Source organism: Sinocyclocheilus rhinocerous, unplaced genomic scaffold (assembly GCF_001515625.1).
Source record: "Sinocyclocheilus rhinocerous isolate Xijiao unplaced genomic scaffold, SAMN03320098_v1.1 scaffold310, whole genome shotgun sequence".
In the NCBI taxonomy this organism is placed as follows: Eukaryota; Metazoa; Chordata; class Actinopteri; order Cypriniformes; family Cyprinidae; genus Sinocyclocheilus; species Sinocyclocheilus rhinocerous.
Genome location: NW_015666531.1, coordinates 53407 through 69249, shown reverse-complemented (window position 1 = coordinate 69249; position 15843 = coordinate 53407). Strand labels below are relative to the sequence as shown.

The 15843-nt window shown below is 36.6% G+C and overlaps 1 protein-coding gene across 1 annotated transcript in view; it reads left to right on the top strand.

Annotated features, from left to right (window-relative positions):
- Positions 1 to 15843, top strand: part of LOC107732485 (RNA-binding protein 25-like) — a 31672-nt gene that overhangs the window by 7679 nt on the left and 8150 nt on the right. The window contains exons 3-11 of the mRNA XM_016543832.1: positions 864 to 987; positions 1495 to 1544; positions 4781 to 4948; positions 5153 to 5210; positions 6191 to 6357; positions 6547 to 6735; positions 7397 to 7474; positions 7728 to 7811; positions 12480 to 12761. Of these exons, the coding sequence (XP_016399318.1) occupies positions 882 to 987; positions 1495 to 1544; positions 4781 to 4948; positions 5153 to 5210; positions 6191 to 6357; positions 6547 to 6735; positions 7397 to 7474; positions 7728 to 7811; positions 12480 to 12761 (1182 nt within the window). The 5' untranslated portion in view covers positions 864 to 881. The remainder of the gene's footprint in view (positions 1 to 863; positions 988 to 1494; positions 1545 to 4780; positions 4949 to 5152; positions 5211 to 6190; positions 6358 to 6546; positions 6736 to 7396; positions 7475 to 7727; positions 7812 to 12479; positions 12762 to 15843) is intronic.

The window sequence follows — 15843 nt, the reverse complement described above, 5'->3', positions numbered from 1 at the left end:
AAGCGGGCCTCTAGACGTACACTCGATTCGCGTTCGAGAGGGTTCCTCGAGCTGAAGGGATCCCCCGAATTTGATGCGGATTCGCCACGCCTTTACGGAGATATGGCCGTTCAAAGTTTCAGTGGTTTTCCATAGACTTAAGCTTTAAAGCGTTTCATCCAGGTCACCAGTAGCAAACAACGGAGCACGCTTTGCTGGTCAAACTAAGTAATTACACCATTTCAAGCATTTTATCTGCGTTATATGTTCTGTAAAAATGTTCATATCGGCGGCGTATTCGCCGATACCGATATATCGCGACAGGCTCATATCGGCCGATAATATTGGCTAAACTATATATCGGGCGGGCTCTAATAGATACTTACTGTAAACTATGAGGTGAATTGCAGAACTAACTTAAAGGAACACTCCACTATTTTTGAAAATAGGCTCATTTTCCATCTCCCCTAGAGTTAAACAGTTGAGTTTTACCGTTTTCGAATCCATTCAGCCGATCTCCGGGTCTGGTGGTAGCACTTTTAGCTGTAGCTTAGCATAGATCATTGAATCTGATTGAGCGTGCTGGGGACTGTTTTCAGGCGTTGCGTAATATCATTGCGCCTGCTGCACCCATGGTATGGCAGCAAAGTTCCTTGATTATTACGCCGGAATGAGAGTATAGTTCCTAGCCATAAACGGTAAAACTCAACTGTTTAACTTTAGGGGAGTTGGTAAATTAGCCTATTTTCAAAAATAGTGGAGTGTTCCTTTAAGAGAATATCTTGATTGTGTAAACGGAGCAGTGTGTGTATTGTAGCAGCCTAAACAATGTATAAACCTCTGTTATTTACAGTTGTTAATGATGTGTTTGCCTTCTGTCTAAGGTGGGTGTTCTGCCCAAGATGTCTTTCCCTCCTCATCTCAACCGGCCACAAATAGGCATCCCAACGTTGCCGCCAGGAATCCCTCCACCACAGTTTGCTGGGTTTCCACCGTCAATGCCTCCTGGTAATCAAGATAAACTAGATTTATCAGACCTTGTGTAGGCATATTAGTGTTCATGTGGCTCAACTGTTAGATCATAGAGTTAGCAAAGGCGTGATCATGGGTTTGAATTACATGGAATACACACTGGCAGTTGCTTTGGATAAAAGCGTCAGCTAAATGCATAGGCTACATGTTGATTATAATGGCAGCTTTCATTGAAATCCAGAGCATTCAGTCAGCTTTTATGAAAGTGTCAACTGTTTCATCTTGATTATACAGCATGGTGTTGCTTGCTTTGAGTATTCAAAGTTCGAATAACAGATTTGTTGTCATGCTTAATGTAATATTTTCAAGGAAGGTTATGGTCTGTTAAGTTGTTTTTTAAGGGGCCGCATTAGATCTCTTATGCATTGCTAGGTGAACAGTTTCTATGCTAAATGAGCCTAAATTATTATAAAATGTAACTTTGACAAATTCAAATTAGGGTGAACATTATTTTCTGATGTTGTTGATTTTTCCCCTTTATAGGAACCCCAATGATTCCTGTCCACATGGGCATTATGGCCCCAGCCCCTGCGGTAATGTTATTTAATTATAGAAAAATGTAATTTCTTTGAATTACTTTAGTCATTTCCAGTCTAAATATATGTATGTATGCATTGCTATATTATAGGGTTGGGTTAAAAATATTGATATCCAAATTTTATTTGATTTTCATTCTGAAAAACCAATATCGATTCTTAAATCCCAAGAATCGTTCTTTTAGTCTGTTTTTTTTTTTTTTTTTCAGTTGATGCGTGAATAAAACGTCACTAAACATTATTTGTGCGCACATCCCATATAATAAACAATCATCTTTGTTACTTTTGATATGAAAAAGTCTCAGCTTTCAAATTCTGTCAGTTTGAAAAAAAAAAAAAAAAATGTTGGCATGCTTTAAAGGGTCATGAAACCCTAAAACATTTTTTGAGATATGTACAGGTTGCACACCAGTGAAAACAACAGTAGCACTCGTGTCTATTATTAAGGGAAAAGTTTTTATTTTTCTCTTTCATTTTTTTGGAGCCATTTTGTTCTTCCGGTTCAAAAAGCAAATTTGAACCAACGTCACGAAAAGTGATGTATCTTAGTTAATTTGGAGTGGTGAGTGGCTGGAGAGTACGCGTCTATGTCATCAGTTTTCTGAGCTTTTCTCAGTATTATTCATGAGAATGTACTCTTATGATCCAATCACAGTGCTGTATTATGCATGAGGTCGTATTACAGCAGAGAATTTAAAATCTCATGAAAGAGCTTCTGCGCTGTCAGTTCACCTCTGTAAACATGACCGTAACAATATTTAATAAGTAACATTTACTCCAAACATGAACCACCACTGTGTATGCGCACATATCATGTCTACTTCAAATGAAATATGAGTGATGTATCTTAGTTAATTTGGAGTGGTGAGTGGCTGGAGAGTACGCGTCTATGTCATCAGTTTTCTGAGCTTTTCTCAGTATTATTCATGAGAATGTACTCTTATGATCCAATCACAGTGCTGTATTATGCATGAGGTCGTATTACAGCAGAGAATTTAAAATCTCATGAAAGAGCTTCTGCGCTGTCAGTTCACCTCTGTAAACATGACCGTAACAATATTTAATAAGTAACAACATTTACTCCAAACATGAACCACCACAGTGTATGCGCACATATCATGTCTACTTCAAATGAAATATGCACAAATAAGGGCACTGATACAGCAACACGTCTGATCATGAACGCGATGACATGGAGGATTATTGTGATACAGAGCAAACAATGATATAGACCAAAAAGTAAACAAAATTAACTACGGCTTTTTTTTATGTTTTAAACTGATGCGTGTCATTTGTTCAGAGACTTCAGTGCTGGTATTATAGTCCAATATCACTGCTGACAAATAATAATTTATCAAAGTATATTTGATTTGTAGTTGTTAGTAATCTCTAATGCGAAGTAGGGCTGGGCAAAAAAAATAGATTTTTCGATTAATCGTTTTTTTAAATGACATCGATTCGATATCGATTCTCAAAAGCCACGAATCGATCTTTTCCAGGATTTATTTCAGCACACACATAAGATCTGATTAACGTGAATCTTATCATTAGTCTTCCGAATCGAATTGAGAGCTTGCGAATCGAAATCGAATCGAATCGGGATATATGAATCGATACCCAGCCCTAATGCTAAGACTTCTTGAGAGTTCATTATCATTATTAGTATATTTTTTAAAACATATCAAGGTAGCCCCTACCTCCGTTGTTGTTTATTTTTTTCTCTGCTCATTTTTTAACATTCATTTGTCTGTATAATGAGTGTTTTGTAGGTCTGTGTTTTATTGGTTGTTTTCTCCCCTCTTCACTCCCACTTTTCCACAGCTTTACATGCCCATTTCTGGAGTCTTTTTCAAATCTAAGGTGTGAAAGACCAGTGCTAAAACAGGGGGGTTTCATGACACTTTAATGTGGTGTGACACTTTAGTACTAGTTACAGCACAAAATAAACATGAATGAACATCAGAAGGTGTTGAAAGAAACAGTACAACTTACTGAAATGTATCCTGTCTCATCTAATCGCTCAATCAATGTTTCGACCACAGAGAGATGTCAATAAAACAGCTTGTAAGCAATGTCACATGACATTTATTTTAGAAAAGTCATTCAATGTCCATAATTTTGTTAGTAAGCTAGAAAAAATAACTTTAGAGAGGAGATGTTTGCTAAATATATGCACTACATAATTAGAAACATAGTTATATCGTTAGAATATACAGTAGAAACTTAATTATATTGTTACAAAATTTATATAAAACAATGTAAATATAAAATGTCTGCATTCAGCAGTTTTATTGTATCTAATATAAACAGATATTGAAATTGGTACTCTGTTGTTAATTTTAACCTGTCAGGGATCTCCGTATAGTTTAAAGCATTTGTTGAGATTATTTTCCTTAAGAAAAATTGAATCCAAATGAATTGATATTGAATTGAATTGAATCAAAATCAAATCAATTTGTGAAATCTGGGTCAATACCCAGCCAAAGTGTTTTACTTTGTTCTGAAGTATCTATCTCTATTTATGCATTTGCTCAGATTCCATTGCTTTGAAGTAAATTCAAAGTGTTTAAAACTGTAGAATTAAGTAACAATCTCGTTAAAACAAGGCATGTTTTATCTTAATATGCAAAATATGCTATGGAGATGCTTCTTGTTAAATCAGATTTTTATAGGGAAGCCATATCAAAATTTAAGGGGGTCTGAATACTTTCCGTACCCACTGTAAGTCACCATCACATTAGTGTTTTGTCACATGGCTACATATTAAAGGATTAGTTCACTCGTTATTTAAAATTTCCTGATAATTTACTCACCCCATGTCATCCAAGATGTTCATGTCTGTCTTTCTTCAGGTTTTTGAGGAAAACATTCCAGGATTTTTCTCCATTTAGTGGACTAAATGTATGTACTAAAGTATATAAATTTAGTTTTTTTTTTTATTATTAGAGAATGACCGATCGTTTGGCTAGATAAGACCCTTATCCCTCGGCTGGGATCGTGTAGAGCCCTTTGAAGCTGCAATGAAATCGCAGTTTGGACCTTCAGCCCTTTGATCCCCATTGAAGTCCACTATATGGAGAAAAATCCTGGAATGTTTTCCTCAAAAACCTTAATTTCTTTTTGACTGAAGAAAGACAGACATGAACATCTTGGATGACATGGGGGTGAGTAAAGTATCAGGAAATGTTAATTCTGGAGTGAACTAATCCTGTAATTGTGATGTAACGTATCAGGTTCTCGTGCCCACGGTGATGCCTGTGGTTAGTAAAGTTGCTGCTCCCAGGAAAGAAAGCGCTGCTCAGGCAAAAGACAGCAATGACAGCAGTGGCCCCACAACCACCGTGTTTGTGGGCAACATCTCTGAGAAAGCATCTGACATGCTCATCAGACAGCTGCTGGCTGTGAGTATCACATCAGATCCAGTCCTTCCAGTCTCAACCAATAATAATCACAATTAATCACTTATGCATTCTTTATACATTCTGCAATGTGGAGATCAGAGATGAAAAAAGTTTGAGTTTTACTCTAAAGTGAAATAGGTCTTGATAACATTTCATGTTAAGTGTTAGTTGGATTGATATTAATAATAACCACTTGTTTTTCAGAAATGTGGTTTGGTATTGAGCTGGAAACGAGTTCAAGGTGCCTCTGGGAAACTCCAAGGTAAATATTTTTTAACCCCTGAACTGATGTCTTCTGAGCCCGGTTAGTTGCACTAAAAATCAATATCGTGATAAGGCTTAGTGTGAGTTTCAAGTCATGCAGGCTGTGATTGAATTAAATAAATGAATGCTTCACCGGTCTCAAGCATGGTATTTACATGTGTAGTTCATGATTCAATGTTTCAGTGTCTGAGAACAGCTTCATTCATTTATGATCTGAGCTGAAATCAGCAGCGCATATTTTTATTTGCCTGCAACTTATTAAAATAACAGCTAGATGGTTTACTGTTTGAAAATGAATCAATTAAGACAAATATTATTGTTGTAATTTTACAGTTAAAAAAACCAATTTTATAGTTTTTTTCTTTACAGTGTTTATTGTATGGTATTATTACAATATATTTCTTATTTGAATATTTTTATAAAATCACAATCTCAATGTTGTAGTCAATAATTAAAATAAAATCATGACAATTATTATTATTATTTTACAGTCATTGAAGTGGTCAGAAACGGTGAGAATGAGGCTTATGAAAACTTAAGTGGAAATATTTTTTTTAAAACTGAAATGGTTACTGAAAGAGGCTTGAATTGGTTCTTGTAAAAAGGTAAATCAAAGTAGTATAAATATTTATCAAGTTCTTCCCAAATCTTGCAGCCGGAAAAGGATTTTAAAAATATTTTAAAGTAAAGCCTTTACTTAAAAGTTTTTCTTTTTCTATGCATATACACTCCCCACCAAAATCAACCCACTAACTCTAGAATGATTTATTCTTTCTGAATATAGCTAGCTATTCAAATGATCTGGTGAAAATTGCTGCATTTTTTCAAATGGCAAAATATATTGCAGAAGAAGAAAATATTGCAATGTCAGTTTTTTTTATTTTGAAAATCATATAAGACTATTTGCATTTCCTGTGAATGTTGTGAATATGCCAGACTGGTTCCTCACAGACTTCTTTTTTTGTTCTTTGCTTACAGCGTTTGGTTTCTGTGAGTACAAAGAGCCTGAATCTACTCTACGATCTCTACGGCTGCTTCATGAGCTGCAGCTTGGAGAAAAGAAACTTCTGGTCAAAGTCGATGCCAAAACCAAAGCACAACTGGATGAGTGGAAAGCAAAGAAGAAGAGCACCAGTGAAAATGGAGTAAGTGTTTGATGTCAGGTTGCTACTAATATAAGAACGTACTGTTCACTTAAGAAAAATATTAAATATTATGAATAATACTAAATAAATTATATAAAAATTCAGTGGTGTTTTTGACTACTGATTTTGCGATAATCTCAGATGCATTTTGCCACAAAGATGCTGAGTTTTGATCTGTGTGTCTGGCAGAATGGCAAGGCAGAGGATGGTGCTGGTGAAGAGGAAGAGGAGGTTCTGGATGAAGAAACTAAGAAGCGGGACCAAATTGTCAAAGGAGCTATTGACGGCCTGATCCGGGAGTATTCAAGTGATCTTAACGCTCAATCTCAGGATGATGAGTCGAGTCGCCGCAAAAAGAGGAGGGAAAAGAAGGACGAGGTAGGCTTTAGTTTATCTTGGCCTTTTGTTCTTTAATGTTTTGCCAGTTTGATGTACACGTTAGGGTGGCCCTTACTGGGGGGTCTTTTTTTGGGGGGGGATATGTTAACCTCTCACCCCCTCATTTGTTTCTCCACTAGAAGTTAGTAATGTATGCAAAACTCCATTCAGATAATTTGTCATTTAGGGTGTGCTCAACGAAGGTATCTTTTTATCAACGGGTACTTCAAGAGCTGATTTTGAGTTTTTGTTCACTGATAAAATATTGACTGTTTCTGATGTCAGAGATGAGGGGCAGTTGTGGCCTAAATGTTAGAGAGTCAGACTTGTAACCTGAAGGTCACGGGTTCGAGTCTCAGTACCAGCAGGGATTGTAGGTGGGGGGAGTGACTTCCACCTTCTATAACACGACTGAGGTGCCCTTGAGCAAGGCACTGAACCCCCAACTGATCCAGTTGGTGCTAGCGCAAATGGCTGCCCACTGCTCCGGGCGTGTGTTCAAGGTTTGTGTGTGAGTTGTTTACTACTCACTGCTGTATGTGTGCACTTGGATGGGTTAAATGCAGAGCACAAATTCTGAGTATGGGTTACTATACTTGGCAACATGTCACGACAATGGCAGAACACTCTTAACTTCTTCATTACGAGTGTTTGTTCCTAGGTCCACGAGCTGGGACTCGAACTGAGGCGCAACAGAGCTACATGTCAGCACACTGTCCACAAGGCTATCGGCGCCAATGTAATTTAACATTTTAAGACTAACAACACTGTTCTGTGTTCTCGTTTTTAACATAATTCACAGTTTACAAATGGTTTTGTATAATTATTAATTACGTGCTGTTATTGTCATTAAGACTATATTAAGAATTTCAACTTTGTTGAGCACACCCTAAACGTAGTCCAATCTCAGCAAAATTTGGTTTGTTTCCATTTCTCATTAAGGAGAGTTGATATATGTATATGTATTATACCCATGGTTTCCATTTCTTTAGGAGGACTTCAGTGCCATGGAAATGGAAGATGATAAAAGAGATCTGATTTCCAGAGAGATCAACAAATTCCGTGATACACACAAGGTAAAATACTTGCTAATTTACTCCATATAACAGGTAGAGCACAACAGCCTCTTACACCTAGTTTAGTTTGACAACACACCAGCATGAGTAGATGCTATTTAGCCTGTCAATTCCATTTAGCTCAGCAAAACTTTTATTACATTTAAGCTTGAAATTTGACGATATAGTGCAGAAATCAGTTTAAGACTAAGCCTCATTTGGGTCCTGAGCATTTATATCAGTGGCTTGTGTAAACTGTAGCGTGGCCTTCATTTTATGGGTGGGAAATGTAGTCACGCATACAATGCATGGACGTTCTGTGCACTTCCCTAAAAGCTAATCTATTCATTAAACCCCACCATTATGATAGAGATCATATGGTGACTAAACCAAGATGAATCTCTCAGCTTTGGAAAAAGTTGCAAGGATAGGATGTAAGTATGAGCTTTCCATTTTTCTCTACTTGTACTGGGCGCCCCCTTCTGGAGGACTCGCACAGGGGCAACTGCACCGACTCGCTCTGAAATTCAGCCCATGCGGGTGGTTTTAATATCAAAATACACCTGAGGGTGTTAGATCATGTCTACAGTGTTTAGAAAAGGGATAAACTGCCAAATGACACATTTTCTGGTTCTCTTGAGACATGGGCGGCCAGTGAAGCTGTGTGGGTCTGCTAGTATCAGTGATGTTGGTGCTATAATGAATACTGCTGACTTGAATAACAGTGAATTGGCCCATTCGGCTCTTGTGAAAGTAGGGGGCGCCCCTCCACAGCACACGGACTTTCTGAAGATTTTACAGGTATGAATTCGCTTTGTGATTGAGTCTGCCATCACCTCTCTTCATTCCTGCTTGCTTGCACTCTTTTCTTTTCATTTTAAGTGTATCTTTGTGTGCGTGTTTAACACTTTGTATCGCTAAAGTCACACAGAATTACTTCAAATCCAAGAAAATGGCACCTAATGTTTAAAATTCATAAACTCAGCCTCATAACACTAAATATTCAACTTTGACACGTCACAGACACAAATGATTTCTCAAATCATACATCTTTAGGAGAGATTACTTTTCTGGGCGATTACGGTTACATTTGGGCAAAAAGTCCCATATGCGTAGCAAACATAAATATAAATAAATTAAAAGAATCTCACTGGATTATTACAATTAATGGCAAAATTAATGTTTGGAAATGTAAACTGATATTTCCTACTGATACACTACAGCAAAAGATATAAATAACTGACTTTAGCTGGTGAAAATACTAGTGTTTTAATAGTTTTGGCCACCAGTGTATATGCCAAAATATTCAGATGTAGTGTGTCAGAAACCTAAGTTCTGGGTCTACAACAGTGTTATTTATATACTATTATAATTTAAATATTTTTTAATAATTTGAAGTAGATTTTATTTGTATGTATTTTGAGTTTATTTTAATTTAAGTATTAGTAGTTTTTTCAATGTGCTTTTATCATTTGTAGTACTTTAGTCATCAGAGTTAGTTTCCAAGGGACATTTTTAATTTTCTGAAGTTTTTTTTGTCCATCTACTATCTGCCTTATAGCAATACTTTTAAATGTTCTGTAGTTATTACTAGAATGAAGACTTGATGTAAAATGTTAATAATATAAAGACATCCTTTAGACCAGGGGTGCCCAAACTCGGTCCTGGAGGGCCGATAGCGAGTGACACGAAAAACATCCCGCGAGTAATCTAGAGCGAGTGACTTCGCGTCTGGTGTGAACACACCATTAGACTATCCTGGCTAACTGTCCTGTCAAATTCACCAGTAGAAATGTTACTTAAAAGCAGCGTCACTTGTAAATTACATGTGTTTATGTAATTACATTCAGCTAAATGCCTGTATCTACAGTTTGTTTTATTTTCCTGTCTCACCTTCACCTCCTGTTTTACGTGTTTATTTGCTGCTGCTGCTGCTCACAGTTGCGTAACACCCACGGTTAAGCCGTTACGAAATAGTATCATATTAAAATTAGACTTTGAATATATTTAGAATAATTTCAGGAGAGTTTGGTTTTCTGGGAAGTAGTAACTGTTGATAGACGTCAGATATTTTGTCGAACTGCGATGCGAGAGCTGTTGAATTGAGACTAAAGCCGTGGATGTCATGCTGCTCTTCAATGCATTTCATAATCGCTCAGTCTGATCCTCTGAGGGCCCGTGTCGTCTGCAGTGGGGTAAGCAGTCTCTACACCTTCATTTGTTGCCTTTTCTATCCAAACCACAAAGAAACTGCAAAGAAAAAGAAGCAAATCTAACAAATACAGTATGCAATGCTCCTGTCACAACGTTTTCAAAATGTCTGGAAGTTGTTTGTGAGATTGTTGCAAGCAAAGAGAATAGTTTGTTTTTATTTTTCCTTGTGAATCCTTTGACTTGCTTTTCCTCCCAGGCCTAACAATAAAGGCTTGTAGGGCCACGGAAGCTCTGTGAGTCGCTAGTCAACACCTGTAAGTGCACAAACAACTAGTTTCACAAGGATTAAAGCCTCTTTCTGTTGATCATGTGATGAGACGGAAATTACAGAGCCCTCAACTGTGTCTGATCTTGTTCAGTTGTTTGCAACGTCAAATTTATATCTCGAAAGTGGTTTCCAGGTTTCCTTTTATTAATTGCTAAAGAATTTCGTGATTTACATGCTGTTCCGTCTAGATACTGTTCTCTGTCATCATGCAAGACGTTCAAAAGTGGAAGAGTCCACAATGAAAGAATGAAAAAAAGTTCAAATTATGTTTTATGAAAATATTTAAAACTGTGATCAGACATGCATGTTGGAAACTCGTTTCTGCCACATAATAAAAGTAATTGCGACTTTTTATCTCCGTTAAACTCACAAACCTATGAAATAAACATATTAAATAAAAAATTATAAAAATTAAAATATTAGACTTTCAAATATATTTATAATGAATTCAGGATTTTTTTTCCTTACAATTCAGAGTTTCTTAAAATGTAGAAATGTTTCTGCAATTATATAAGATGTATTTAAAGGGATAGTTCACTCAAAAATTAAAATGGTCATTAATTACTCACCCTCATGTTGTTCTAAACCCATAAAGGCCGGGACACACCAAGCTGACTTCAAAGAACTAGCGGCGTTGAAAGCCGACGGTGTTGTCGCCTCGTGTCGGACAAAAAAAGCTGCATGTGGGCACACTGCACAGACTTCAGCCGACTGCAAACTAAACACGTGCGTTCTGTGCATACGTGAGAGGAGTTCGCTGTCTATATCAGCAGCTATCAATAGTAAATATTAGTCATTCAAATGGAGAAACTGAAACACAGATATATGAGATAAATGCAGATATACGAAACGTAAACAAAGCAGCGCTTGCTTACCATTTTGAATATCAGTAACGTTGATAACTTTATGCATTTTAAGCGGCTCATGTTGTTATGAAAACATTCGCATATTGGAATGCTTGGGTAAGATCATGTCACTTCTAAAAACAGCCTTTTGTCTGTGCCGCCTTCATTTACTTACCCGTTTTCATCACTTTCGCTTTAATTCTCCTGCACGGACTTGTTCGCTAAACTGAACATCCAATCCAATTTTGGAGAACGTAAACAATGTATGCTGTTCTGTGTCAGCAGCACCATACGCGGATATGCTGTTTACATTACGTAAACAACGTATCAGCGCACATACGTTGTTTGCATATGTGATACTCTCCAAAATGTCGCTATAGGGTGACGCAGAGGAGACGAATTGTTGAATGAAGTCGTTATTTTTGTTTTCTTTGCGCACAAAAAGTATTCTTGTAGACAGAATTTTCATTTTTGGGTGAACTATCCCTTTAAGATTTCAATATGTGAAATATTTATTTAATAAAATATAAAAAAAAGTTTATTCCTCACAATTCACACTTTTCAGACTACGATTACATAGGATATTCATAAGATTGCGAGATACAAAATTCTTACACTTTTTCACGATTCGAATTTGATCTTTCTTTTTTCTTTGAATTCTGAGTTAATATCTTGCAATTCTGTTGTTTTGTTTTTCACAAGGAAGATAATTGCGACTTTGTCACAATTCAGACTTTTTCCTCAATAGTGAGTTTATATCTCGTAATTCGAATTTTTTTCCTTAGGATTGCAAACAAAGTCAGAATTGTAAGAAAGCCGCAATTACCTTTATGTATTTATTTAGTGGCAGAAACAAGCTTACATATGCATGAAGAACATTTTAAAAGTGAAAAGTGTAATTTCTGTTTCACTAGCTTCACTTTTAATGTTGTGCTTTATTTCTGTGTCACTAATCAAATAGGTATTTGATCATGTGACTCTTTGTAGATGCTTTTACCTCCATTGAAGCTAAAGATACTCTTGCTTGATCTCAGATCATTCTGGAGAACATGATTGTCAGGTTTTGTTCATGTAGCTCCACTGATACTGTCATTAAAATATCACATACTGAGACGTTCTCAAATTCATGTTAAATTCTTAATTAAAATTTTGACCCGTTATGCTGATAATGTAATTTATAATTCAACATTTATTGCATTAAAATACTCTAGTGGTCTCAGATTTTAGTGCCTGTATATGAGTGCATATGTGAATGGCAGGGACTGTAAACCACTTCCTCATAGAGTGATATTGTGTCATGTACTTCTGTATTGTGTTTGAGCAGTCGCTAATCCGAAAACTTCCCTCCCCGTTTTCCCACAGAAATTGGAAGAGGAAAAGGGGAAGAGAGAGAAGGAGAGGCAGGAGCTGGAGCGGGATCGCAAGGAGAGAGACAAGGAGCGCGAGAGGGAACGTGAACGACGGGACCGCGAGCGGGAGAAGGACCGAGAGAGGGAGCGCGAGAGAGAGCGGGAGCGCGAGAGGGAGAGAGAAAGAGATCGAGACCGCGAGCGCACGAAAGAGCGCGATAGGGAGAGAGACAGAAGCCGTGACCGCAGTGAAGACCACAATCGATCCAGGTACAAGAAAAAAACAACAAACAGATTTATTGATTTATATATTTTTTTTGTCCCTAAAAAACGTTGAGATTCTTGTTTGGCAAACAGAGCAGGCCATCGTGTTACACCCGTTTCACACATACTCAGTTTGCAGTGCGTATTTTTTTCCGCATCCATGTTAACAGATTAGAGCAGGGCTATATAATTAGCTTCATTTGAGGGCAGAATTATCAAACTGAACATTTGAAGGGGGCCAAGGGGGTGGGGGCCGTCCCGATCTCTTTCTGGGGGGGACCTATTAAATTAGAAATTAAATTGAAATCGGAAACATTAGTGCTGTCTTGTCAATCGATTAAAAAAAATAAGGAATCACACATTTTTCTGTAATTAATCATGATTAATCGCATATAGTCACAATTTCACATTGAACCTCCAAATTAATGTAGAAACAACATAAAGATAGTATATTTTAAATATGTTTAAATGGCATCTTTTTACTAAGTAGTATATTATTAATGAAGTATTGATACCAATAGGTGTCTCTATTACATACATTTTCCCTCAATTTTACCTATTATATCCATTCAGCATTACAGTATAATTGAAAGCCATTATTTTTAACATTTAATAGGCTCTGAAATATTAAGTGATTTTAAAACAATCTTCACATAAACTATAAGTTGTATATGCATAAATTATACAGATTAATCTTTATTCAAGCTACTAAAGGTAATCAGCGAGCAGAGCAGTGAGTGATTTATCTTTTTCTTTTGTTCTTTGATTTACATCAATGACGGACTTCAGCAGGTTTTACTTTAAAGGGGTCATATGATGCTGCTAAAAAGAACATTATTTTGTGTATTTGGTGTAATGAAATGTGTTTATGCGGTTTAAAGTTAAAAAAACACATTATTTTCCACATACTGTACATTATTGTTTCTCCTCTATGCCCCGCCTTTTTGAAACGCGTCGATTTTTACAAAGCTCATCGGTCTGAAAAGCAAGGTGTGCTGTGATTGACCAGCTATCCAGTGGCGTAACCCCAGGTATGTGTCGCCACATTCTCGGGTTATGAAGAATAAAGAAGGGAAAAGTTAATCTTTCGAAATGAAGCAGCAAAATCTTCTCAGGTAAAAGTTATTAGAACAGTGTCTAGGGACAAGCTGGCCATCACTCTGCTCTGACCTTATCAGTCCGTTTGTATCCTATTATTTGATTCGCTCTTGCCGCTTATGACAGAACAGCTAATCAATCACGATGATCTTGTCTTCGGAAAAGATTGTTTTATTCGCTTACCTCAGAAACAGTGAATCTCTTTAAAAATGGGCTGTTGTTCACACTACATTGCTATGTTATATTTCGTAAAAGTTTTAACCTCCAACTGGCGACTGACACTGTTACACATACTCGCCAACGCTGATTTTTACTCGCATTTGGCGCTTGGCAACTGTTAATTTTAGGCCCTGTATTTATGTATATGTGTGTGTGTATATAAGTGTATATGTACGCATATAATTTATAAACATAATTTACAAATATTTATTCATGAAAATAAATATTGTTGAAAGCTGTAAAAGATACATAGTTAAAAGGTGAAATATTTCATGAATATATATATATATATATATATATATATTTATTCATTTAGAAGACACTTTTATCCAAAGCGACTTACAAATGATGACAGTAGAATTAGAAATTTATAGTTTACCATTTATATTCACTTCATTTTATTCATCAGTTATATTTTATTTATATTTATACATTTATATTTCTGAAAATGTATAATTAGACATTGTTGAAAGGTATTTTTAACAAGGTGTTTATTTATATTTTTATATGAACATTTTCTCACTTATATTTTCCTTTTTTTTAATCCATGTTTGTATTTCTATGTATTTATACATTTATGAATATTTATCAATACAAATATACATTTTTAAACCGTATTTGATCCCTTTTAACAAGGCATTTATTAGGGCTGTGACGGTCGCCGTGACAACTGCGGTTGTCTACTGCCACCGGCGGTAGTGCACGTGACGTCACGCACTCATTAGACATTGTTGAAAGGTATTTTTAACAAGGTGTTTATTTATATTTTTATATGAACATTTTCTCACTTATATTTTCCTTTTTTTTAATCCATGTTTGTATTTCTATGTATTTATACATTTATGAATATTTATCAATACAAATATACACATTTTTAAACCGTATTTGATCCCTTTTAACAAGGTATTTATTAGGGCTGTGACGGTCGCCGTGACAACTGCGGTTGTCTACTGCCACCGGCGGTAGTGCACGTGACGTCACGCACTCTATAACAAGCATAATACGAAGTTTTGTATACAAGTGTAATAACAGTAGCGGAACAGTGAACTGTCTCTACACCGGACGCTACACCACCGCGTCGCAACGGGTTGAGTCTGTCTAGTGTCTACACAGGACATTTGAACTCTGTGTCAGTACCTCATAAATAGAACGAGGCAGTTTACTGTCGGGGATTTGTCGTGTCGTGCCGCATCCAGTTTAGCATCACTGATTATAATGAGTTTCATAGTATTTTGTTGCGCCGCGTCCTGTAGAAGGGGTGTATTTAACTTTCTTATTTAGGCTACTTTCTTGTTTAACTGTATTATTTCTTTTATATTTATTTTAGTGTTTTGCAGGCTGCGGATTCACTGACTGAAGTGCTAAAATAAACGCCAGCTGACGAGTTAAATCGGGTGTGTTAGATGAGTGAGACAGTGCTGGGCTGCTCCAGGACAGTTTTGAAAACCATTTCAGAGACATGTTCTTAAATGTGACTCATATAAAATATATTACATGCATGCACAGTTTTAAGGCAGCTTTAATCGCCTTTTTGGTAACTTCATGACTTAACTGACCACGACATTGCATGCACGGTTTATTTCGCGCTTTAATGTGAAAGGATACAGGCTACAGCGCACGCCGGCGCCTTTGTGCGTGTAATTGAAGAGCACACGCTTCGAGCACAGTATCGTTTCCGTGCTCGCTTGACTCGCGCCTGGCACCAAAGTGAAGAGGAGCGCGCGTCTGAAATGTCTCCCGTTCTCAGTCGTTCTGCGACTGAATAAATGCACTTCTTGTCAAGAGAAAAAGTGACA